General features: G+C 51.7%; 1 protein-coding gene and 1 long non-coding RNA gene across 8 annotated transcripts in view; one reads left to right on the plus strand and one right to left on the minus strand.

The window, feature by feature from the left end:
- On the plus strand, window positions 1-15,625 carry LOC141277305 (uncharacterized). The gene is made up of 2 exons (XR_012328442.1): window positions 1-468; window positions 2,566-15,625. It is a non-coding gene; the product is annotated as an uncharacterized lncRNA (long non-coding RNA).
- PFAS (phosphoribosylformylglycinamidine synthase) overlaps window positions 6,260-25,991 on the minus strand; it is a 25,886-nt gene continuing 6,154 nt past the window's right edge. For 5 of the 7 annotated variants that reach the window (XM_033846734.2, XM_033846733.2, XM_073797241.1 and 2 more), the window contains 19 exons: window positions 25,653-25,784; window positions 25,394-25,522; window positions 22,150-22,223; window positions 21,882-22,038; window positions 21,533-21,594; window positions 21,225-21,386; window positions 20,861-20,986; window positions 20,595-20,726; window positions 20,117-20,347; window positions 19,801-19,981; window positions 19,639-19,722; window positions 19,259-19,414; window positions 18,918-19,037; window positions 18,459-18,604; window positions 18,127-18,334; window positions 17,892-17,983; window positions 17,698-17,812; window positions 16,434-16,757; window positions 15,869-16,327 (listed from right to left, as the gene is read on the minus strand). In XM_033846734.2, the coding sequence (XP_033702625.1) occupies window positions 16,017-16,327; window positions 16,434-16,757; window positions 17,698-17,812; window positions 17,892-17,983; window positions 18,127-18,334; window positions 18,459-18,604; window positions 18,918-19,037; window positions 19,259-19,414; window positions 19,639-19,722; window positions 19,801-19,981; window positions 20,117-20,347; window positions 20,595-20,726; window positions 20,861-20,986; window positions 21,225-21,386; window positions 21,533-21,594; window positions 21,882-22,038; window positions 22,150-22,223; window positions 25,394-25,522; window positions 25,653-25,784 (2,942 nt within the window). In that variant the 3' untranslated portion in view covers window positions 15,869-16,016. Of the gene's footprint in view, window positions 6,573-15,868; window positions 16,328-16,433; window positions 16,758-17,540; window positions 17,813-17,891; window positions 17,984-18,126; window positions 18,335-18,458; window positions 18,605-18,917; window positions 19,038-19,258; window positions 19,415-19,638; window positions 19,723-19,800; window positions 19,982-20,116; window positions 20,348-20,594; window positions 20,727-20,860; window positions 20,987-21,224; window positions 21,387-21,532; window positions 21,595-21,881; window positions 22,039-22,149; window positions 22,224-25,393; window positions 25,523-25,652; window positions 25,785-25,991 lie in introns of those variants that run through there. The other 2 variants (XM_073797240.1, XR_012328437.1) reach the window with 2 other exon arrangements.

The raw sequence follows: 25,991 nt of genomic DNA on the forward strand, positions 1-25,991 counted from the left end.
GCGGTGCCCCAGCGGAGCTCCTCCCGGAAGTCAAGCTCTTAGAAGGGCGCGGGGCGGGACTGCGGGGTCCGCTAGGAGCTGAGACTTCGGTTTAGGTTTTGTGACTCTCTCGTGGTCACTAGACCGCGCCCGCCGGTCTCCTCCTTCTAAAGGGGTCGCACTTTATAAGAGTGTTGCCTGAGACCCACCTTAGGGGCCGTTGCTCGTCCAAGGGACCGATGTCTTGTGGGGTCTCCTGAGTTGGTGGGGATAGTTTCAGGGTCTCCCGTATCACTCTCTCCCGGGCCTCTTGACAGGGAGTGAGCTGCCAGCCAGTTAGCTAATTCCCGGATGCATGGAATTAGGGGAACAGTGGGGCCAGGTGTGCGGGGCCGGGTTAGGATTCAGGCCTCACGCCTTCCTGAAAGCAAGACCCAAACCGGTGATTATACATCTAATCTCCCTCAAATCTTCACCTTGGGAACTGAGGTGAGGCGAGGGGATGGAGGGGTGGGGAGGGAGGCGTTGCCCACCCCTTACACACACGCCTGGACGAAAGCACAGAATAAACTTTTTCTTTTATAGATTTTTAGAGCGTTCTTAAAGTTTCAGCTCAAGTGCATCCTCCCAGCTAATTGCGCCGTTCATCTTTGATCCCCAGCACCTGGCAGAGCGTTTAGAGCATAACAGACCCATGGCGTACTGTTGAGTGACTGAATAAACCCAACAGGGTGAATTTTGGAACCCAGGGGACCACCCATACCCTCAGGGGTTCTAGATGTCATCTACTTCACAGCCAAAAACTGAGCAAGAGGATTCTCATCCTGAGGCCATCCTGTTACTGACCAGGGTTCTTGGCCTCCTTAATTAATAGAAATTGATCAGAGGCCAGACAAGAAATTCAGGCAAGGCTTTATTGGGGCCCCTGCTGCAGCAGGGGGAAGTGAGAGCAAACAACAGTTTCCCTTGCTTGCTGGCTCCCTGAGGGTGTTCTTTATGTGGGTGAGGGTAGGGGTGTGTCCAGGGGTCAGGCCAGAGGAAGGCTTTGGTGGTTTTCCCACCCCATAGGTGGTGTGTGCAGGAGGCATGCGCAGTACCCTGCTTTGGCTCCGGGCTCTTCAAGAGTGGCAGTTGGGTTTTTTGGTTTCTTTGTATCTTTTATCCAGGATTTGTCCCGACTGCGCATGCGTGCAGTTATTTTTAGTCCCATACAATTTCTTTGTATTTTGTTGCTGGAGGAGAGGGGTGTACAGGTGCAAGCACTGCAGCACCGCAGCAAAAGGTCCCATGTTGCAGCCTGTATCACTAGAGCTGGCTATTTCTGAATGGGAAAAGAATATGGGACAAAGCATGGACTCAGAAGGTTTGCAGAACAGGAACAGTGAGAAAAGAATTTTGTATGTGATCAGGATTTTCTAAGGTTGGATTAACTTTAATTAGGGAAATAGACTTTATGAAGATCAGGCTGATGCAAGGCTGGATTTGGTTTCTGTCTCTCATAAGAGAACAAAGTTGTCCTGGAATGCTGCTTTTGATAACAGATCGTGTGAGTTCCTGTGCCTTTAAATGATCTATATTTACTTTTGATTTTTTTTCCCTACCTTGGCTCAAGGAATCAATATTGTTTGACAGCAACCTATCATCCTATCCAACCGGGTGTTTTAAAACCTTTAAAAAATTTTGACAGACTTGCCAAATACATCATGGCTATTCTGACCCACTGTTGTATGAAAAGGAGCGTATACTGAGGAAGTCCGGGGAACACGCAGATGGCCTACTGGCCACCAATCCACACCACCAGATTTATCAGGTGGATGGGGATGCAATCCCAGAACATGATCCACACTGGGTCTATGAATACCGTGTAGGCCAGGCTAGGATGAGACATTCTATTACTCGTTTATCAGAAGGAATGAAAAGGTGTATGGTGAAGCCGTGATAAGGTCTGAGAGGTTACACAGGAAAAAGATGAAAACCTGGCAGTCTTCCTGAGCCGGTTGACAGAGGCATTCAGGAAGGACACCAGTACAGACCCTGAGTCTGCAGAAGGGAGGACACTGTCGGCCATGCATTTTATCACCCAGGCTACTCCTGATATCCGGAGAAAATTACAAAAGCTTGAGGCTGGGCCCCAAATCCCATTGTCAACCCTGGCAGAGGAGGCCTTCAAGGTCTAGAACAACCGAGACTTAACGGAGGAGGGCCAATAAGATGAGAGGCTAATAAAGAAAAGGCAGCCTTTGGCTGCTGGGATCCACCCACCACCTCGAGGGGACCCTGGAGGGCCGAGAAGGCGGGACAGACCACCAAGAAACCACCTGGGCCTAAACCAGTGTGCCTTTTGTCTGAAGGAGGGGCACTGGAAGGGGGAATGCCCTGAGCGCCCTCCTGTGGGACGCCCGAGGGGCAAACCCGACTGGCCCCAGTTCCTTGTGAATCTCTCAGATGAGAAATTCCCACACACTGACTGACGGCCCGGATCGATCGCCTGCCCAGCTCCAGATCCAACTCGATCCATCCTCATTTCTCCAATGGAGCCTCGGGTCACCCTCCCTGTGGCAGGTAGGAGAACTGAATTTCTTGTAGACGCTGGAGCTGCCTGCTCTGTTCTGACTTGGCCAGCCGGCCCCTTCTCCAGCCATGACTGTACTGTGACACAAGTTGATGGACAGCTAAAGGTAAGGCGATTTACGTCTCCCCTTGCCTGCGGAATCGGGTCTGTTATTATTACTCATTTTTGTACATGCCAGAATGCCCTGTCCCTCTCCTCAGGAGAGATTTGCTAAATAAGTTAGAAGCTAGTATATTCTTAGGACAGGGTGAAGTCCAAGGAGGTAAAGAATTCGAACAGAGAGTGCATCTATTAGTAGCCCCAGATGACCCACCTGTTGGGCATCAAAATATTCCCCAAGACATCCCTCAAGAAATTAGAGAACAAGTAGATCCTGCAGTTTGGGATACCTCCGTGCCAGGAAGGGCAAAATGTGTTCCCCAAGTAAAAATAAGGTTAAGGCCTAGGGAAAAATACCCCTGGAAGAGATAATATCCTTTAAAGCCTGAGGCCCTGAGGGGAATCCAACCTAAAACACAAACTCATTAGGCCCTGCCAATCACCTTGCACCACCCTGATCCTCCCTGTTCAGAAGCGTGAATGTGGGAGTCATCCCTATTCACCCTCTGGTGCCAAACCCATACATACACCCTCCTCACCCACGTGTCAGGGAGCGCCCAGTATTTCTCTGTTATGGACCTCAAATATGCATTTTTCTGTATTCCCCTACACCCAGACTCTCAATACCTTTTTGCCTTTGAATGGAGGGACCCTGACCCCCTGGAGGTTACCCAATATACATGGATGGTGCGTCCGCAGGGTTTTCGGGACAGCCCCCATCTTTTTGGAAATGCGTTGCAAGGGAACTGGAGGAACTGAGCCTTGAGAAAGGAACTCTGTTACAATATGTTGATGAGTTATTGATAAGTAGTGAGACCAAACAAGATTCAGATCAAAATACTGTTAGGGTCCTAAATTTTCTGGCGAAAAGGGGATATAAAGTCTCTCCAACCAAGGCTCAGATCTCATAGCAAGGGGTTCAATGTTTAGGATTTGTTTTGACCCCAGGGGCATGAGTCCTGGCCATAGATCGAAAAATAGCAATTAGTACATTACTGTCTCCAACCACAAAGAGGCAACTCCGAGGCTTTCTCCGGATGACTGGGTTCCATCGTGTCTGGATTCCAAATTATGGCCTTGTAGCAAAACCTCTATATGACGCTCTAAAGGGAGGAGAAAGGGAATGCCTTCAATGGAATAAGGACCGCCAGCAGGCCTTTGAGACTCTAAAGCCTGAGTTGATCAGAGTACCAGCACGGGGGCTTCCACGTTTGGACAAGCCCTTCACCCTATACGTTCACGAGAGGTCAGGGAGAGCACCAGGAGTCCTGACCCAAAAGCTGGGACCAGATCAGAGACCAGTGGCTTTCTTTTCATAACAACTGGACTCAGTGGGCCTGGGATGGCCAAGCTGCCGGCGGGCAGTAGCAGCTGCAGCCCTGCTGGCTAATGAGGCTTCCAAGCTCACCCTGGGACAACACTTAGATGTGTTGACCCATCATCAGGTACAGTCTGTGCTGGAGGTCAAAGGACATCATTGGTTGACTAGAGGAAGGTTAACAAGATATCTGTCCCTCCTAATGGACACCCCCAACATTACCTTAAAGGTGCCAAACCCTGAACCCAGCAACTCTGCTTCCAGCAGTGGAGAGTGGAGACTTACTGCACCAGTGTATAGAGATCAGAGAACAAACTTACTTACTCCAGCAGGCCTGATCTTCTAGATGAGCCTCTTGACAGCCCTAAGGTCGAATGGTTTACTGATGGGAGCAGTTTTCTAGAAGTGGGAGACCGAAAGGCAGGGTATGCCACAGTTAGTCTAGATGAAGTCATAGAAGCCAAGGCCCTGCCACCCCCTGCTTTTGCTCCAGGCTCCTCAAAAGTGGCAGTTGGGTTTTTTGGTCTCTTTAGTCCAGAATTTACCCCAACTGTGCATGCACACATAGTTAGTTTTAGTCCCATACCATTTCTTTGTATTTGGTTGCTGGAGGAGAGGTGTGCCCAGGTGCAAGCATTGCAGCACTGCAGCAAAAGGCCCCAGGTCCCAGCCTGTCTACCCATTGGGTTCCAAGTGCCGATCAGACCTCTGGACCGTAATCATTTTGTGACACGGGGGCCAAGGGGCACATATTCTTTGGTCCTTCACCTTACCAGGCCTTAAGCAAAAAGGCTGAAGATATAAAGGCTATTAGGACAGAGCCCCTGCCTCACTAGGAGTATACAAAGAACAGTAGAGGACACTCTGAGTCTTAAAGGTTGACTCAGAATTCACCAGGGCAACCTAGGGATATTCTAGCCAAGGGGAACGTCGGGAGCAAAGACTGGGAAATGAGAGGGCCCTGCTTTGGGGAGTGTAAGTATATCAGTTTGGCGAGGGTGCCCCGGGGAATGGATGGCAGGGAGCTGTGAGGCTGGAGGGTTGGCCACGGTCAGGATGTGCTGAGAAGCGTGGACCCCTCACTGCTGGCAGCCAGCATCAGACTTCTCTTGGAGCTTCATTTCCTCAACTCTAAAACATTGTCAGGAGTAAAGGAAGTACGGATGTAGTTGAATCTGTTTCGGGGCAAAGAGAGTGGACTAAGTTTGATCCATGAGCAATTAGAAAGAAGAGGGGTGTGTTACAGACCCCCAAGGGAGAGAAGGCGCCTGGACGTGGGGAACCAAGGGAGCCAGGTCACAGGGGTCAACCCCATGCTGCCTCCCTCACGTAGGGGGTGATGTACCTCTCTATCCCTCCCTCCCCATTTCTGCTGGCTTGCATTCTGCTCCCACCTGGCCCCCTCTGGCAATACTGGCTCTGGCTGCTTGGTGAGCAGTCAAGCAGGTAGGGAACCCTTGGAAAGGGACCTGCAAGGACATAGAAATTAACAGGGCCCTGGCACTGGGCACAAGCGTTGGGGGCCTATTCATGGGCCAGGAGGAGGTCGAACTAGATTAGGAACACTGAGGAGAATCCCCCCAGCTTCCTCGTTTTGGGTCTCTGGCACATTAGGTGTCATGCTCTGCTGTGAGCCTCTTGTGTATCTCGGGATGCCTGGCCCTCCACCGTTCTGGAGCTCTTGGGGCGCAGGTTAGGTGGGCTCTTGCAGATGGTAGGAAGCAGACCTCCAGGAAGTGACAGAGGTGCAGGGCGGGACCTCCTCTGGGAGAGTGGGGTGGAAGGAAACCCTAACTTGGCAAGTTCCTGCTCTTGACTCCACTTTCCTCTCCCTCACCTTTCACCTTTTTCTCTGTGTCTGTCACTTCTTCTGGCCTTCCCAACCGCTGACTCCCCCTGCGTGTTCAAGTTCAAACTTCCCAAGAGACAGGATCAAATTGGGTCAGTTAGTCACCATCCAATCTGAAAGTACCTATTTGGCCAGCTCTCCTGCCTGTCCACTTGCCAGACACGGATGAGATCCCTTCCTTGTCCAGCTGGCTGTGGCTAGGATGACCAGTGTCATGGGAGAGATCTCAGAAGGCTGAGATGGCCCGAAGCTACATTTCTCAAGAGGGTGTGAGGGTGTGTCCAGCTCTCAACGCACTGGTTTGAAGTAGGCCTGCAACTGATTGATGCTGTACCCCTGGGACTTTCCCCCCTTCCAATGCCCTGCATGCAGTTGATGCACTTTTTTTGCTTTGGGGACAGTTTTCTCAGAGCCCCCACCTCCCCCCACCCCATCACCTTAGAGGGCACCAAGAGGTGGAAGTGATGGACTTGGACCAGAGAGGTAACTCAGTGCACAAAGTCAAGCATCCCTTTGGGAAGAGTAAGGACAATATATATTTCTACCAAGCAGGGTTTTTAACTTTTTTGCTTCCATACACCCCCTTGGCAGTATGGTGAAGCCCATGGACCCCCCCCCTACTCAGAATAATGTTCTTAAATTCATAAGATAAAATATATAGGGGACTTCCCTGGCGGTCCAGTAGTTAAGACTCCACGCTTCCACTGCAGGGGGTGTGGGTTCAATCCCTGGTCTGGGAATTAAGATCCTACATGCTGTGTGGCCAAAAATAAATTAATTAATTAAATTAAATGGATAAGCAACAAGGATAATATGTACAGGGAAATATAACCATTATAAAAAAATAAAATATATAGGAATACAAAGAAAATTAAACTTTGAATACAGTTATCAAAATTAAAAAACAAAATTGTAAATGGAGTGTAACCTTTAAAAACTCTGTGTGTGTGTAAATTGGTATATATATATATATACACACATATATATATATACACACATATATTGGACTAAACGTAGATGTCTTCAGTATACTTTGTATGTTTTTAATATTTAAAGAGAGTTTTTTGAATCTGTGCATTTTATTTTTTCAATCTTATTTTACAAATTCCTGTTCTATAAATAATAGGGTATTTCAGATAGAGAAACTGAAGGCACTTTGCCATTTGGTGATGAAATGAAGGGCAGAAGATTTAGAAAAGTACATGTACCCAAACCCACAAAAAACCAAAATTATAAACTCATGTCTAATGTGTCCAGTGGTCAAAGACTTTATATGGCTGCCAGAATTGCCAAATAATTTTAATAAAAGTGGATTTGAACATAAAAAATTGGTATATATATATATACATGTGTTGGTGTGTATATATATATGTATGTGTGTGTTGTGTGTGTGTGTATATATATATGTCTGTATATATATATATACACACATATACACAATTGGTAATTGTGTGTGTGTGTGTGTGTATATATATATATATATATATATATATATATATATATATATACCAGAATTGTATTATAGTACATCCAGTTGGTGTTAGACCAGTTAGGGGTGAAATAGAAGATCTCATTGTAATATCCCAAGTTTGGGGTGCTGAGGGTCTGCACTAAGCTGGTAGAGGTGGGAGAGGAGGAGATGAAGCCAGATAAGCAGAAAGCAGGGGCAGTAATAATACGGATGATACACAAAGTATGGAGGAGAAAGAGCAGGTTCAAAGGTGGAGACTTTGCCAAGAAGAACGGAGACACCAATGACGGAAATAGGGCTTCTGATGCAGGGTTTGATGGTGGACAGGGCAAAGAGGAGAGAGGGCTTCCGTTCTTGCCCCCAGGTCACAATTTGGGCACTTTACCCTCTGTCCCCCACTCGCCAACAGTGGAATTCTGCGATGCATCGCTTTTCACTACGGGATTATCATTGGCCAGCAAAGCAGGGATGCCTGCGCCGTATGTCAGTGCTCTGTACCATTTCTTCATAAGGCCCCTGTGTCTGGAGCTAGTGAGCTACACACGTCCCCGCCACCCTCAGAATGAGTTACGTATTCTTCCGACTGAGTTCTGGCAACTCCCAGTGTTGACTCCTTAACCTGCCCTCATGCATCTCACACCTGTTTCTCAGCATTTATTCCAGAAGTGGGAGGAGGTGGCAACTTGGACGTGGTCAGATGGGAGAGGTGGTGTGTGGTGGTGGACATCCCCCTGGTGACCTGCTTAGAGTCTGAGGGAGGTGGGGGTGAGGGGCTTGGGGGTTGGTCCCATCACTGCGTTTCATAATCTGGTGGGTCCTCATGGAGAGGGGGATGCCCATCACATCCTCGAGGGTAAGGAGAGGTTTCCTCGGGCTGTGACCCAGGCCAGGATCCTTGTGTCCTTAACGCAGTGGGGATGTCCCCTGTTCCTTCCCTTGGAACCTCCTATAAGGTGCCATTGGGAGTCCACGGGGCCGCAGCCCCCAAAGTGCCACATAATTTAGCTCTTTTCACCTGCTGTTTAGCCAAGCCATTTCCTTGTAACCTTCTGCAGGGGAGGTGTTTGGGAGTGGGGAGGGCTGTCTGTACTACGTTGGGAAAGGACCTAGGGGAGAGAAGGGTTTGCCTCACTGTGAAGGTGGGGTCAGCAGAGCTAGGACTCAGTGGTGAGGAGAACAGGCTGACTCCCTAGTCCCTTCTGTTGCCCCGGATACCTTCCCAGGGGCATCCCAGGATGCTCCAGTGACTTGGGCAGTGGGAAGCCACTCAGCCTGTTAGACTGTAAGGTTAGTCTAAGGTTAGTCTCAGCCTCCTCTTTTGCTGCCGACCCCTTCAATGTTGGGTTACCGGGCTCTACTCAGTGCTCCCAGATCACCTTCCCCACGCATAGGCCAGTGCCTCCCAAACCTTCATCTCCATCCCAGATCTCTTCTGACTACCTGGGGGACACCTCCATTTCTGTGTCCCACCGACACCTCAAACTCAACACATCCTAAGCAGAGCACATCATCTTCCTCCCGTATCTGTGCCATCTCCCGTGTTCCTGTCACAGTTAATGAAATTATCACCTACCCAGTGGTCCAAGCAAAAAGTCTGGGCTTCATCATCAGCTCATCTCTCTCCTCCCTTCACATCCAGTGCCTGGTGATTCTACCTCCTGATGTCTCTTTTTTTTATATATATAAATTTATTTTTGGCTGCATTGGGTCTTCGTTGCTGCACGTGGGCTTTCTTTAGTTGCAGCGAGCGGGAGCTACTCTTTGTTGCGGTGCGCGGGCTTCTCGTTGCTGTGGCTTCTCTTGTTGTGGAGCACGGGCTCTAGGCGCGTGGGCTTCAGGAGTTGTGGCTCGAGGGCTCTAGAGTGCAGGCTCAGCGGTTGTGGTGCACGGGCTCAGTTTCTCCGCGGCATGTGGGATCTTCCCGGACCAGGGCTCGAACCCGTGTCCCCTGCATTGGCAGGCAGGTTCTGAACCACTGCGCCACCAGGGAAGTCCCTCCTGACATCTCTTGAGTCCTTTCATCCTTCTCCGCCGCCACCCTAGTCCTGGCCAGCACTATTTCTGTCTGGAGCGTGCAAAGCCCTCTTATGGGACTCCCCAATCCTCTCTTGTCTTCCTGCTCTGCAGCTGGAGTGATCATGTCTCTCCCTAATATAAACCCATTTGGGTGGTTTCCCATTGCTCTTAGGATAAAATCCAGATTCCTTGACATGCTCTGTTAGGCCTTTAACTGTGCCTATTCTGTTTCCCATTGTACTTAATGTTCCAGACAGACTCATCTTTGTTCAGTTCCTTAACTTGCTTTATCGCTCGCCTCTGAGGCTTTGCACATATCTTCGGCTTTCCCTCCCTCCCCTCTCCTGTGACCAGCCGCTAGTCATCCCTCAGGTGTCAGCTAATCCCGGGAATCCTTCCCTGATCCAGAGAGTCTGGGCTGCATCCCCTGCTGTGAGCTCCCACCTGTACCCTGAGCTTCCTCTCAAAGATGTTTCATTGAAATTGTCTGCTTCACGGCCCTCTCCCACTGTGTGTGCACCTGCCCAGGGAGGAGGCCCTTGGCAGTTTTCTTACCTGAGTGACAGATGGGGCGGGGCTCCCTGTTTCACACCCTTTGTCCCATTCTCTAGCCAAGGGCTTCTCCTCTAGCCTGAGCAGACAGAGGAAGCTGCACAAGGCCACCCGTCCTGGGGGAAAACGGCCCCCAGTCGCTGGCACTCCTAGTGGACTGCTCACATAGGGAAGGTCTTTCCTGAAGCCCAAGAGAGGTCTCTAACCCAGGCCCCACCGCAGCCGTGCCCGAGGCTCCACCATCTGGCTGTTTGCTGCTCCCAAATGTCTAATGACAGGCTGAGGATTTCTTTGATTTCTGCCCCAGGGTCTTGAATGCAGAAGGTGCTGGGGAAATAAATACAGCTTGTGGGACCCCGGGGCCTCTGAAGGCTCAGCTGCTTTGGGGGACACCCTCCTCCCACAGGCTCACAACTGTCTGGCGTCCACCTCCTTTTTTCCTTTCTACCCCTGTTGTCCACACCTGGGTTTGGGCAGGGTGTCCCAGGTGCTATTTGGAGGGACGCCCAGGGGTGCGCTGGCCTGTTAGAGAGACTGGGAGCCTCTCTGGAGAAAGCGGCCTTCTCCAGGGGTCCCATCCGGACCCCTGCACACACGTCCCCCACTCTGTGCCCGGCCCTCCCGGAGCCCTCCTTCCAGCACATATCAGGCTGAAAGGGATGAACGCATGCTCAGTTCAGTGCCGTGTCTTTCTGTGAAATTGAAGGCCCTGTTGGCTGCCAGGCAGGTGTTAAGACAGAGACAAGACTTACTGGTTCTCCCTGTCTCTCCACGCCGCCCCCCCCACCCGCCCCCCCACATGCATACACTGTCCTTCATTTGACATGAGGACAAAAGCTTGCAACTTGGAATGACTGGAGGAATGAAGTCAAAAAGGAAAATGCTTGAGGACTTGCAAAGCAAAGCCACCCAAAGCCACCCATAAGTTCACTCTTCTATTAAGGAAAGAAATGTGGATCAACCTTTACTAACTTTAACATTCACATTTATTCCTTTGTTCAACATATATTTATTGAGCACCTTGTAGGTGACAGGCACCATGCTGGGTGGTAGGATACAGTGGAGGGCAGAAATGGAGTTCCTGCTCTCATGGAGTTTACACTCTACTGAGGAGACGACTCGTTGAGCAAAGAAACACATCGTTCAATGTAAGATTGCAGTGGTAAAAAAAAAAACAAAAACCCAGAACAAAACAACAACAACAAAAGATTGCAATGCTGAAAAAGAAATTACAACAGTGACTTGGGCTAGAAAAGGAGGTGTGTGATGCTACCGTAGGAGCCTCCAGTATCTAACGAAGAATTTGGTCAGAGAGCTGTTGACTGATGAGACCCAAAAAAAGACAAGACTTAGGTTTGGACATTATTGTTAATGGTCTTGTTTCAGACCTCGGGTGTAGTGAGCTGAGGTCACCATACTCCTTCTGTTCACGGTACATTATTATCATTGCTCCACTTGGGTGCCCTCTCTTATTACCTTTGGTCTCTGTTTCTCATTCTGATTCCCCGTTTCCCCCATAGGTGGGTAATGCTGAATTTCCAATGGGACAATCTGCCCTGTTGTCTGGCTTTCTCTGGGAAAGCTGATGGGTTGGGATTTTGTCAAATGGGAATGATGAAAAGATACTGGGTCAAGTTGAAGGGCACTGGAAAAGCTGTTACTGGAAGTTGGATAAGGAGGGAAAAAGAGAGAAGAAATGGATTGGGGGAAAGATGTGATTGAGCTGGAGGTCCTGATGACTTTGAGATCCAAGTACTGAAGAGGAAAATGCATGATGGAAGGAAGGGAGGTTATGGTCAGAGGTAGGGTGCTTGAGTGAGTGTGGAAATGAAGCACGTCTGGGTGATGACAAAATTCCATGGCCGAGGTAGAATGGAGGAAGTCATTGGAAAAACGTTCAGGTTGCACCCCTTCCTTTAAGAACACGTAGAAGTTGTATACATCATTTTCTCTCCTACCAATCAGAATTTAGTCACAGGGAATTCCCTGGTGGTCCAGTGGTTAGGACTTCATGCTTCTACTGCAGGGGTCACGGGTTCAATCCCTGGTCAGGGAACTAAGATCTCACATGCCACGTGGCATGGCCAAAAACAAAACAGAATTTAGTCACAGCTGTAAGGGACACTGGGAGATGTCATCTTTATTTTGGGCAGCCACAAACCCTGCTAAAATACTGGAGGGTCCTATTTCTAGAAAGGGGAATCAGATATCAGGGAACAGCTGGCATCCCCTTCCACAGGGAGTGATGGGGAAGTCAGCAGAACACAAAGTAGGGGGTGAAGGTGATATAGAATGGTATGAACCTAAAATGGGCAAGATTTTCTTCGAAAAGGGTGGAGAATAATCTGGGAGTGGTACAGAGAGGACCCAAACCCCAACTCCCTGGCCGGAGGAAGGTGAGATGAGGTTTGAGAATAAACGCCACCACATGGAGGGGCTGTGGAGTGGCTTTCAGAGCAGTTGGTTTCCCAGGAAGGCAAAGAGAGGCAGAAAAGAGCTAGCTGGTAGTTTGCTAGACGGCCTTTGGGAGAGGTGGGGAGATAGAAGCTGGGTTGGGACCAGCAAGGACAGGGTTGTGAGGCTTCTGGATAAAAACAGAAGCTGAGCTGACTTGGTTTTGGTAGTGTCCGAGGGTGGGTCTTGCTTGGCCAGGGTAATCTAAACCAGAAACGGCTCCAACTCCAAAATGCATGAATTTACCTATCACAGCCAATCAGCAGGGTACCTCACATACCATCCTTCTACTTTTGCGTCAAGCGCTTGTAAACCTGACATCCAAGACTTGGTATCAGCCCTCAAAATTGTGCATTTGAGATTACCTATATTTTATGTACACACACACACACACACACACAGACACACACACACAGACACACACACACACACACACACACACACACATGGCTTCCTAGCATCAGGGAGGAATACTGAAATGCCAAAAGTGACCCCTACTCCCGCAGACTGCTCAGGGTAGGTCACTTTGCAAAGCAATGAGAAAAAGACCTGAAACAGTTATTTTCTCCATAGCCATGATTCAACACTGTTTCATCAGTCTCTCCTTAGGCTACTCTACTAGGAGTGCACCGCTCAGCCCGCCCTCAGGGATCTGAGAGTCCAGTCTCCATTCTCAGGGAAGTTTCTTTAACCAAGGTGTTGAGCTATTCAGGGGGCAAACTGACTTGAGCTGTACGACAGGACAGTCACAACGGTCACAAGGAAGTGGCCTTTACACACACTCCTGTGAGCAAAGGGAGCAAGGACAGCTGTCAGCAAGAAGTCCTGACGATGCTGCCTCCGGAAATGTGATTGCAGGGCAGTAGGAAGCAAATGCTGCAATTTATTTAACCTTAATTCTTCCTTTGTTTTAAAAAGGGAGGGGGGCTATCAAGTACTTTGCTGGACTCTTATGAAAAATAATTTAGTTACATATAAAATCCTAGCATACGCTTGGTTCATGGCAGGTGCCATATACAGATACTATTTCTTTTCAGCTTTATTGAGATATAGTTGACATATAACATTATGTGAGTTTAAGGTGTACAAAGTGTTGATCTGATACACTAGCAAGTGATTACCACCATACTGTACACCTGCATCACACCTTACACCTGCATCACATCGCATAATTCCTACTTCTTTTTCCTGGTAAGAACATTTCAGATCTACTCTGGTAGCAACTTTCAAGTATATGATACAGTATCATTAGCTATAATCACCATGCTGTACCTCAGATCCCCAGAGCCTGTTCATCTAATATCTGGAAGTTCGTACCCTTTGACCAACATCCCCCTTTCCCCCATCCGCCATTCTAGTCTCTGTTTCTGAGTTCAGCTTTTTTTAGATTCTACATATAAGTGAGATCACATAGTACTTGTCTATCTCTGTCTGACTTACTTCACTGAGCATAATGCCTTCAAGGTCCATCCATGTTGTCGCACACAGCAGGATTTCCTTCTTTCTTGTGGCTGAATACTATTCTGTTGTGTGTGTGTGTGTGTGTGTGTGTATATATATATATATATATATATACACACACATCACATACAGGTATTATTTTATTTTTTATTATTTATTTATGGCTGCGTTGCGTTGGGTCTTCGTTGTTGCACACAGGCTTTCTCTAGTTGTGGAGAGCAGGGGCTACTCTTCGTTGTGGTGTGTGGACTTCTCATTGCGGTGGCTTCTCGTTGCGGAGCACAGGCTCTAGGCACGTGGGCTTCAGTAGTTGCGGCTCATGGGCTCAGTAGTTGTGGCGCACGGGCTCTAGAGCACAGCCTCAGTAGTTGTGGCGCATGGGCTTAGTTGCTCCGCGGCATGTGGGATCTTCCTGGACCAGGGCTCAAACCCGTGTCCCCTGCGTTGGCAGGCGGATTTTTAAAATTTATTTATTTATTTTTGGCTGTGTTGGGTCTTCGTTGCGGAGCACGGGCTCTAGGCGCGTGGGCTTCAGTAGTTGTGGCACACAGGCTCAGTAGTTGTGGCTTGTGGGCTCTAGAGCACAGGCTCAGTAGTGGCACACGGGCTTAGTTGCTCCACGGCATATGGGATCTTCCCAGACTAGGGCTCGAACCCGTGTCCCCTGCATTGGCAGGCAGATTCTTAACCACTGCGCCACCAGGGAGTCCCACAGATATTATTTTAAAGCCTATTAGACCATAAACTCCCTGGTGGCAGCGACAGTGCTTGGCACTGTAGCAAACCATCGAAAATTAATGGAATGAATGAATGAACGAATGAAAGAATAAATGCATACTAAAGGCTCAGTGCTAGGGATAAGGAAGGGAGCTGCTAAACTAGGAGAAGCAAAGATCAGGAATATTGAGTTCAGAGGCCAGCACCAGGGCAGTCCTATGACTCAGCTGGAGACACTGTCACAGAAGCTGCCAACAACTGCTTACACTTAGCACAGCGCTGCATTTAAAAAGAAGAATCAAGGGCTTCCCTGGTGGCGCAGTGGTTGAGAGTCCGCCTGCCGATGCAGGGGACACGGGTTCGTGCCCTGGTCCGGGAAGATCCCACATGCCGCGGAGCGGCTGGGCCCATGAGCCATGGCCGCTGAGCCTGCGCGTCCGGAGCCTGTGCTCTGCAGCGGGAGAGGCCACAACAGTGAGAGGCCCGCGTACCGCAAAGGGCAGACTTGATAGCTTATCTCAAAAAAGCTACTAATGAGTAATAGTTGGCCACTGCCTTATTTATTATGAAACAAATGTCTCATGACTTTTTATGTGTACCACATTTAAATTGATCTCATATAGCAGAATTCAGATCATGAACGGATGATGTAGTCTTTCTGTCCTGATTTGAATAAGATTGGCTTGTGGCTAAATGAATATGGTCAGCTTTTTGAATTTTGATAGTAATTCTGGTTCAACAAGTACTATCACTCTTTTCCCCTTCTAAAGAGATGATTAAACTTGAATAAGGAATGTTAAACTTTTCAGGGATATGGTGAATGCCTTCTCAAACCCTATAGGAGATTGGTTTTAGATTTAGATTTCTATAACTGGTTATATTAATATATTTAAATACTGAGAAGCTCCCTTCACTGTCTCACAGACAAGCGAAATTCACGTGTGTTTCAAGTTGTGTTCATTTGCCTGTTAAAGCAAGGGCTGAAGATACACTGACAATGTCCATTTTATCCTTTTGGTCTTAACTATGCCAATTTAATTAAAATTCTCTATCTAAAGTTTAAAAAATAAAATAAAAATAGAAAGAAGAATCCAGAAAGCTTCTGCTGTTTTCCAGATGAGCACGCTGAGGTCCTGAGTTGCTTGCTTTTGTCCGCCCCCATCCCCTTAAACCCCGACGAGGAAGGGGGGCATAGGACATCCCTCCGAGCTCAGATAAGTGACATAAGTGATGTGGTGCAGCGAAGCGGGGCAATGGAACCCCCTCCCCCCATGCATCCTAACTTCCCACCGCAGGAAGTTTCTCTGAACCGCATGTTGCTTCCCAGGCCCACAAAGGACAAAACGTGTTAGAACAGAACTGAAAACAGATCCAACAGCGTAAGGCATAGACAGATTCATAAAATTAGCCAAGGTTTTTCTGCGCATTTTGGTCCTTGTCTGTCCAAGACACACAGAAATAATATGAGGTACTTCTAAAGACACCGTGGGTGAAAACCACGGGGCCCAGGGGAGTCTCCCCGGCCTGCTCAGCAGCCTCCTTCCCGGGTCCAGTTTCGGGCATTGATGAAGAGCTGGAGCCAGGGGGAGGTGGTCATAGTGTCAAACGGAGGGGGTCGCCACGCCCACTGCCAAGGCCTCACAGACCGCTCAGGGTGAGGCATGAGAGCCAGGTGGCGGCCATCGGGGGAGCAGATGCCAGCCATGCCCCCTGGGGACCCGTTGGGATTCAGGGGGTACTGTTCCGTGGGGTTGCCGTCATCGTCTGCCCAGTGCAGCGGAGCCAAGCCCCTGGCCTCAATCTGGGCTTGGAGTTCCGGGGAAGAAAATGCCATGTAACCTGGGGCAGAAGGAGGGACGAGGGAAGGAGGGACGTGAGAGCAGAGCTCCCTGGCGTCCTCCCCCACCCTTGCCCTCAGGCCCTCCCCGACTCCCCGGAGCCTGACCTTCCCCATGGGCGCTCCACACGGGCAGCACGGCACCCTCCATCCCTCGCAGCATCAGGGCCGGCCCGGGCCCCACTCGCACGCTGGCCCAGCGCGACTCGAAACGCCCAGACTGGTTGTGGCGCAGCAGGAGGCCAGGCCGGGCCGGCCAGGACTCGTGGCCCATCTCTGCCGCCTCGTCACCAGGACTGCCTCCCACCCAGCCCAGCAGGGCCAGCAGCTGGCAGCCGTTACACACGCCCAGGCTGAAGGTGTCTGGCCGTTGCCGGAAGCGCCTCAGCTCAGCCCCGGCCTGGGGGTTAAAGGTCACAGCGGCTGCCCACCCTAGGCGGGAACAGGAGGCTGGGGTGAGCACCGGAATGAGGGGGGACTGTCGCCTTTCCATCCCAGCGTGCCCCATTACACTCGCTCAGGACCTCCCCCCTTTGCAGAGCTCAGGGCAAACGCCAGGGAAAAAAAGCAGGTTTAACTGATTGAAACAGATGTTGCCAACTCCTGGGCCTGAGATGGCCCGTGACGAGTTTTCTGCTTAGGCAACAGAGCATTTTCAAAATTTTTTATTCAGTTGCCTAACATTTAATCAGGATTTCTGGCTTATCTTGAGAAACAGAAAGATCTGGCTGTGCCGAGCCTGCTTTCCGACAGGACAGCCTGCTGGAGCTGAGTAGCAGCTGCTGCTTCTGACAGGGCACATGCCCCCGGGCTTGGCACAGTGCCACCCAGCCCACCTGCCTCACAAGCTACCTGCAGAGGGCTTCCCTGGTGGTGCAGTGGTTAAGAATCCGCCTGCCAATGCAGGGGACACGGGTTCGAGCCCTGGTCCGGGAAGATCCCACATGCCACGGAACAACTAAGCCCGTGCGCCACAACTACTGACCCTGCGCTCTAGAGCCCGCGAGCCACAAATACTGAGCCCGTGTGCCACAACTACTGAAGCCCGCGTGCCTAGAGCCCGTGCTCCGCAACAAGAGAAGCCACCACGAGAAGCCTGCGCAATGCAATGAAGAGTAGCCCCCGTTCGCTTCAACTAGAGAAAGCCCGCGTGCAGCAACGAAGACTCAATGCAGTCAATGAATGAATGAATTAATTAATTTAAAAAAAGGCTACCTGCAGGCCTGCTGGCGGCTGGCCCAGAATGAATGCGCTCACGCTCCCCCAGCCAGCCTTATGGAGGCGAGAGGCCAGTTCTCAGTCAAGGTAGAAGGGGGCTAAGGCAGCTCTTCAGGAACGTGCGGGGAGCGAGTGGGCAGGGCCGCACACCCACCTTTGGCAGAGCCCAGGACGTCCGCGTAGCTGAAGCCGCCCACGAAGGCCATGCCTTGGAACGTGTCCAGCCTGACTGCTCCAGAGCAGAGGTCCTGCATGGTCACGTCCCACACCTGGCAGGAGGGGGAGGGCAAGTGTCAGAGGGCCCATGGCCCAAAGCCCAGCCCCGGCTCTGCCGGGCAAGCTGCTCACCTCAAACCCAGCCAAGTGGAAGGCATCGGCCATCTCCCGGTCTCCGTTACTGCCTTCTTCTCGAAAGATGGCAACGCGGGGGGCGGGGCCACCTGGGGGGAGGAGTGTCCTTGTGCCAGAGGGTTACTTCCGCACCCCAGCGCCCCAGACACCTTGTCCAGGGCAGGCCCCGCATCCAAGCCTTGGGCTCCTCCCCAAAGTGCCCAGGCAGCCAAGCCACTACACGTTTCCTCACCAGGCTCATGAGGCACGGAAGCTGTGGGGAAGGTGGGGGGCAGGCAGTAGGTGGGCCCCGTCCGCTCCCTCAGCCCTCCTTCTTCCTGGGCCACACAGTGGGGCTCTGCCTGCAGCCGATCCAGCTGGAAACTGGTCTCCTCCCAGAGGGCTCGTAGCTGCCCAACGGGCTCCTCCAGAACGACAGCCCCGTTCACTGATACCCGGACCTAGAGACGGGGGCAGATCTTTCAGGGGCTGAGAGCAAAGATGTCCACGTTGGGCCCCCTCCAAGGCTGGCAGAGGCAAACCACGACCTTCCCTCTGCAGGCCTGCCATTCCTCACTTCCTCACCGTGGCATGGGGCCCGGCGCTGCCCGTGCGGCCCAGCTCCAGGCAGTGGAGGCCAGCCTCCCGGTAACGTGTCAGTACTTGGGCCAGGTCTGGCTCTTGCACCTCCAGCACCAAGCCTGGCTCCTCAGCGAACAGTACAGGCAGCGCTGGGAGAGTAACAGAGGGGTCAAGGTGACTAGGGTATTGCCAGGGACTCAGAGGTGGAGTCAGGGGGCTATGGCTAAAGGAACAAAGGCAGGGGTCAGGGATGGGGTGAGGCCTGGGAAAGCAGGACCAAGGATGTGGCCTCAGGGTCTGCAGGAGGTTTCAGAGGTGCCACCTGACTCAGTGGTCAGAAAAGATAGCAAGGGACTCAGGGGAAAAGGAGTTGGGGACACTCTACTCTTTAATAGGACATGGGGACGGTCCACAGGATGGGGCAGGCAGCCCAGGCTGGAACCTAGACCTCAGGCTCCTCACCATTGACCCCAGGGGCAGGGACGGCCACCTCTATTCCACAATTCCCAGCAAAGGCCATCTCTAGCAGGCAGGTGATGAGACCTCCGTCACTGACATCGTGGCCTGAGCAGAGGAGGCGGTCTGGAGGAAGGAATAAAATGCTTGGCAGCCTTGGGACCCAAACCTGGCAGCCCCGCCCCCCTTCTGGGCAGTTGGGAGAAGACGGGGGCGAGAGTGTGGGCTCGCTCAGAGAACCAGAGAGAAGGGCGTCAGACCCCTCTTCGCCCCCCAGCACGTGCTCAGCTGGCCAGTGCCTGCCCCGTGTCAGCCACAGGCACCGTCTCCTCCAGGGCCTCACACACCTTTCAGCAGCCCCTGGGTGATGCCGAAGGCTCGCACCAAGTTCTCGGGAAGGTCCAGATCGGGAGGCTGCTCGCCGAGCTGGGAGAAGCACTGGGCCAGAGCTGTGCCCCCGAGCCGATGGCGCCCAGGACTCAGAGGCACGTAGAGCAGGTGGCCTGGGGAGACAGGGGCGTGGTGAGGGGAGATGGCTGGCTCAGGAGAAGCCCTCCCGCCGTGCTCACTGAAGTTCCCAGGACGTGGTGAGGCACCCAGACCACCAGCCCCAGAAGGCACCACGCCCCAGTGCTGAACGAGGGGGCCCAGCACTCACGAAGCAGACCCCAAACAAAGGACCAGGCTGTGAATCCACAGTGCACCGAGGAGAGGGAAGAACCCGTACCTCTCCCTCCGGGACACTTGAGGTCTGGGGTCACAGTGGCTGTAATGTCTGGACAGACAGCATAGGCTGAGATGACCAGCGACCCTGCAGAGCAAGGAGTGGAGAGTGAGGCGCAGCCCGACCCACAGACCCGCCCCTCGCCCTCGGGCGCCCAGAGCTCACCAGGAGCCCGCACGGTCTCAGCGCCAACCCGGGCAGCCATGCTGAGGGAGTCCTTGCCACCATCCACTGCCACACCCAGGGCCGCCATCACGGCTGCCACAGCCCCACAGGCGTCGGCCAGAGCCGCACCCTCCCCCGGGAGCTTGGCCGCCCACATCCAGTTCCCGCTGCATTTCACGTCCTGGGAAGCGGCAGAGACTCGCGTTAGGGAGGGAGGGCGGTGTGGAGAGGCTGCGGGCAGAGGGGTGAGCAGGCGGTGGTCGCATCTGCGTCCCAGAGGCCGGGGGCTCCAGGACAGAAGCTGCAGGGGACTCACCCGGAGGTCGGTGACCAGAGCAAACACCAGGTTGGTGAGGGCTTCAGCCACAGCCAGTCGGGCAGCAACCTTGGGGTCTAGCAGGCTCTTGACGGGCTGCTCTCCCAGGGCTGTGGCAGCCCCTACGAGCTCCTGGTGACTCAGTGCCACCACCGCCACATCTGCCAGAGGGGTCTGCAGGGGTCCCACACACTGCTGCTGTGCCACCAGGCCGCCCACGGAGCGGTCCACCTGCGGAACCAGGTGGAGTTAGCAAGAGGCCAAGGGACAGGGACAAGGGGGTGGAAGGAGGCCTGGCTCACCCTGGACACAACAAGGCTCAGGGTGGACAGCAGGGGCTTAGGCCATCGGGGTAGCTGCCCTGCCCCTGCCACGTTCCCCTCGGGCCCGGTGGGCTCCCACAGCCATCCCCTGGGCTGGGCGAGCAGAGGGAAGGGCGCAGAGGGCTGAGAGGGCGGAGCAAGGGTGCGGGGCAGACCTTGCTGGTGAGGTAGCGCTTGCTGGCCACCGCAGGCAGCCTGAGGACCCATGCCAGGGCCTGGCGCACGCTCAGCCCTGGGGGCAAGGCCAGGGGCCGCAGCACGGGGAGACTCCTCTGGAGGAAGAACTCCTGCAACACAGGTGGCAACAGTGGTGTGAGCGCCTGGGGAGGTGCTGGGCACACAGGTGACAAAGCACGTGTAGGGCAGATGATGGTCTGAAGGGCTGGGCCAGAGAAGGAGAAACCTCCCACCCCCCACATACCTTCCGGGGCATCTTGCCCAGCACCCAGTCCAGATCCAGGTCCACAGGCGTCGGGAGAGGTGTTGGGGGGGCATCCCCCTGGCCATCTCTTCCCATAGGACACTCCCGATCGTCCACCAGCACTATCTGTAGACCACAGGGACACCGCCCAGAGAGAACGAGACTGTGACCACCAGCAGGGAATAAACACTTCTGGAAAGCCGGGCAGAGGTGCTCTGTCCACCCCACTTGGCTTCTCCTGTTGAGCCCCCCGGCCCCACGCTGGTCCCCACGGCGCCCATGCTCTCGTCTCTTTCCTGAGACACCCTCCCTCCTGGGCAAGCCCACGCACAGCATCTGTTACCGACTCCCTGAGCCAACTCACCCTCCCGTCTCCCGTGATGGTGCCCACAAAGCAAACTGGGCAGCGTTCCCGGGCACTGACACGACTCAGGAAGTCCCGGTCGGGGGGCCTCAGCAGAAGTGCATTTGACTCCTGGTACTCAGCCCCCCAGATTTCCAGGGCGTTCAGGGTAGGGTCCCCGAGCTGCACATCCATGGGGGAGGACGAAAGGGAAGGGTCAGCGAGTGCTCCCAGTCTCATGTTCTTGCTGGGAGTGGGGGACAGATGGGTGGGGCCAGCTGGGACTGACAGGGGCAGGGAGACAATCAGACTTCAGGGAGGAGACCCACCTGGAAGCGGCTGGTATAAATGACGGCTCCAGCTGGGTCACTCAGCTCCTTCAGGACGTTGCCTGGTGAGAGGGTTTCCGGGAGAGGCTCTCATCTGGCCCTGGTCAGTACCGGGCAAACAAAAGGCCGTTCCCAGCCTCCAAAGGAGCCCCTAATTCTGTGCATCCCTGTTTGAACCGCTACTGCACCCTCTCCAGCAACTAACCCTGAGTCCGTCCAGAACGTGTAGTGGGTGCAGAGTGGGGCCCAGAGCTAGCTGGTTGGTTGCAGATCCGCGATACCTCTCCCCAAACTGAACCTGGCAGGAGACCAGGTAGGCCTGGTCCTCCGTCCCAACCCCTCCTCTCACCATTGCCACCGGCACCCTGGTCATGAAGGCTGCAGATGGGGTTTCCTCTGGGGGCCTCCACGCAAGCCCGGATCACACGGTTCATCTTCTGTTCCATCTCCGGGTCTCCCCGCTGCACAGCCCCGAAGTCCAGGTCGCTGGCGTTGTCTCCCTGCACCTGGGAGGACAGATGGCACATCTCAGCTCAGGGGGGCTGGGAGCTCACACCCCACCCATGCATGGGGCCCAGAGATGTCATGGAGTTGGCACCTGAGCTATTTGCACTTGCCTGCACGGACGAAGCAGCTCCGCCCCCGACTCCAATCCTGTAGACAGGACCCCCAACCTTCACAACATCCATGCCTGCGAGGAAGGAGGGCAGAATCAGAACACCCGGGAAGTGACCAGACGTGTGAGAACGAAGCAGTGTGAGGATAAAGGGAAGCTGGTATTAGAGGAGAGCAATCAAAATTCTTTGATTGGGTAAATACACTTTGAGGAATTTACCCTCCAGATTTATTCGCACAGGTACAAATCACCTACGTACAAAATTAAATACTGCAGCATTATTTGTATTACCAAAGACAAGAAATAATCTAAATGCTAACAACAGAGAACTGGTTAAATAAATTATGGTATAAGCCATATAATGAAAAACTAAGCCACCGAAACAGAGAATTTTTTTTTTTGGCTATGCCGCGCGGCTTGCAGGATCTTAGTTCCCCAGCCAGAGATTGAATCCAAGCCCTCAGCAGTGAAAGGTGCAGAAGTATGCCTACCCACTTAGAACAGCATCAACAAGAATAAAATACTTAAGACTTACACACTGAAAATTATGAAATATCTTAGGAGGCCTAAATAAATTGAAAGAGATCTCATGCTTATAGATCAGAAGACTTCATATTGTTACAATGGCAATACTCCCCAAAGCGAACTGCAGAGTCAACACAATCAGCCACCTTTTTCAAAGAAACTGACCGGCTGATCCTAAAATTTATATGGAAATTCAAGGGACCTAGAACAAAGCCAAAACAATCTTGAAAAAGAAGAACAAAATTGAAGGACTCATACTTTCTGCTTTTAAACGTACTGCAAAGCTACAGTAAGCAAGACAGTGTGTTACTAGCAGAAGGAGACAGGTAGATAGATAGGTCATTGGAATAGAACTGTGAGTCCATAAATGAGCCCAAACATTTATAGCCAACTGATTTTTGGCAAGAGTCCCAAGACAATTCAATGGGGGTAAGAACAGTTTTTTTCAAAAAGGATTTTGTTAGAACAACTGGATATCCACATGTGAAAGAAGGAAGTTGGATCCCTACTTCATACCATATACAAAAAATTCAAAATGTATCAGAGACCTAAACGTGAAAGCTAAAAGCTATAAAAGTATTACCAGAGAATATATGAGTCACTCTTGGTGACCTTGGCTTAGGCAGTGGTTTCTTAGTCGTGACACTATAAGCCAGAAGCCACAAAGAAAAAATATACAGATAAATTATACTTTACCAAAATCAAAAACATTTGTGCTTCAGGGGACACCATGAAGAAAGTAAAAAGACAACTCACAGAATGGAAGAAAATATTTGCAAATCATTTACCTATCAGGTAAGGGGCTAGTACCCAGAATATGCAAAGAACTCTAACTTAAACTCCAAAAAAAAAAAAGAAAAACCAACTTAAAATTGGCCAAGGACATGAATAGATATTTCTCCAAGGAAGGTATACAGATAGCCAAGAAACAGGAAAAGATGCTTAACATCCTGAGTCATTAGGGAAATGCAAACCCAAACCACCATAAGATACTACTTCACATCCACTATGATGGCTATAATCAGAGAGACAGATAAGAGTTGGCAAGGATCTGGAGAAATCGGAACCTTCACACACTGCTGAGGGGAATGTAAAATGGTGCAGCTGCTTCAAAGACTAAGTACAGTTATCAAGTGACCTAGCAAGTCCACTCCTAGTTACCTACCCAAAAGAATTCAGAACATAAGTACATAGGAAAACTTGTACACAAATGTTTATAGCAGGGCTTCCCTGGTGGCTCAGTGGTTAAGAATCCGCCTGCCAATGCAGGAGCCCTGGTCCGGGAAGATCCCACATGCCTCGGAGCAACCAAGCCCGTGCACCACAACTACTGAGCCTGGGCTCTAGAGCCAGCAAGCCACAACTACTGAAGCCCATGCGCTTAGAGCCCGTGCTCCGCAACAAGAGAAGCCACTGCGATGAGAAGCCCACGCACCACAACGAAGAGTAGCCCCCGCTCGCCACAACTAGAGAAAGCCCGTGCGCAGCAACGAAGACCCAGTGCGGGCAAAAATAAATAAATAAATAAATTTAAAAAATGTTTATAGCAGCATGGTTCATAATAGCCGAAAAGCAGAAACAACCCAAATGTCTACCAGCCGATTAATGGAGAGACAAAATGATATAGCAACACGATGGAATATTATTCAGCCATAAAAAGGAACGAAGTACTGATACATACTATAACGTGGATGAACATTTAAGACATCACGCAAAGTGAAAGAAGCCAAACACAACATTTATAACAGGGAAATTCATCGAGACAGAAAGTAGATTATTGGTTTCCAGAGGCCGAGGAAGGGGGCATGGGGAGTGACTGCTCATGGGTGCAGGGTTTCTTTCTGGGATGATGAAAATGTTCTGGAATTAGTGGTGATTGATGCACAACTTTGTGAATATACTAAAACCACTGACTTGTACACTTTACAAGGGTAAACTTTATGTTATATGAATTACATCTTAATAAAATGGTTATTAAAAAAATGGGTGGGGAATTCCCTGGCGGTCCAGTGGTTAGGACTCAGCGCTCTCACTGCTGGGGCCCTGGGTTCGATCCCTGGTCAGGGAACTAAAATCCCATAAGCTGCACAGCGAGGCCAAAAAGAAAAAAAAGGTGTGCACACATGCTATTTGTTTAAACAAGGGGGGGCAAATATACACATGGGTCTGTTTATGTATGCAGGAAAAACCTCTGGTAGGGTACAAAAGTAACCAATTAACATTGGTTATCTCTAGGGAGGGAAACTGGGTGGCTGAAGGTCAGGGGAAGGAGAGTTTCCACTGTATAACCTTTCTTTGCATTTTAAATTCTGAGCCATGTGACAGGTCACCCATTCAATAAATGGTACCTGGCCTTTATCTTGATTCCACCACAGGTCCTAGCATGGTGCCCGGCACCCGATGGGCGCTCAGTAAATGTCGACCGATTGAACTGAGCTTGCACATAAAAACAGGCCCTGAATAAACACTGGCTGCCTTGACTTAGCAGGGTGGGCCTCTGCCATGCAGAAGTCAACCCGGGAAGAAACAGGCCACACAGACTGAGCCTGCCCCACTGGCATAAAGCCCTGCCCTGCCTTGAAAGCCTGTACTGGGGAGAGGAGACATGAGCTGGGAGATAAAAAACAAACCACTGAAGTTCCTGTAAATTCCACTCCTGCGGCTGCCACGTGCTGGGGAGAAAGCTGGCTGGACCTGGTAGACAGGTGGCGGGCTCTTACCTGGCTCTGGGGGCTCCTTGCTCACATGCTCAGCTTCCATGCACCCAATGCCTCCACTAAACATGATGGGCTTGATCCACTCGCGCCGCTGGCCATCTGGGAGCTGGAGGCCCAAGGAACGGGCAAAGCCTGGAGCGTGGACGGCACAGGGACAGGGGACAGGGTCTAGTCGGCCAGGCTCCTCAGCGCTCGCTGGGTCACACACCTCACCCCACCCCGCCTCTGGGACTGTTATCCCCCACGCCCCCGCAAGCCTCACCAGCCAGAACTGGTTCTCCAAACTTGTTGCCGTAGTCAGAAGCCCCATTACTGGCCTCGATGGCAATCTCCAGGGGTCGGGCAAAGTTCCCAGGATACTGGAAGCTTGGATCCTCCCAGGGCATACTGTAACCTGGGCAGGAAGGAGAAAGATGGGTGGACTGTGAAGACGGAAGATGGAGGAGTCACGGCCCTTCAGGAAGAGTCTGACTCTTGGGACCAGAGTTCTTAACACTTTCCAAGAAACTGGACTTTGGGACTTCCCTGGCTGTCCAGTGGTTAAGGCTTCCCCTTCCAGTTCGGGGGGTGGGGGTGGGGGACGGAGGGTGTGGGTTCGATC

Source organism: Tursiops truncatus, chromosome 20, assembly GCF_011762595.2.
Source record: "Tursiops truncatus isolate mTurTru1 chromosome 20, mTurTru1.mat.Y, whole genome shotgun sequence".
In the NCBI taxonomy this organism is placed as follows: domain Eukaryota; kingdom Metazoa; phylum Chordata; class Mammalia; order Artiodactyla; family Delphinidae; genus Tursiops; species Tursiops truncatus.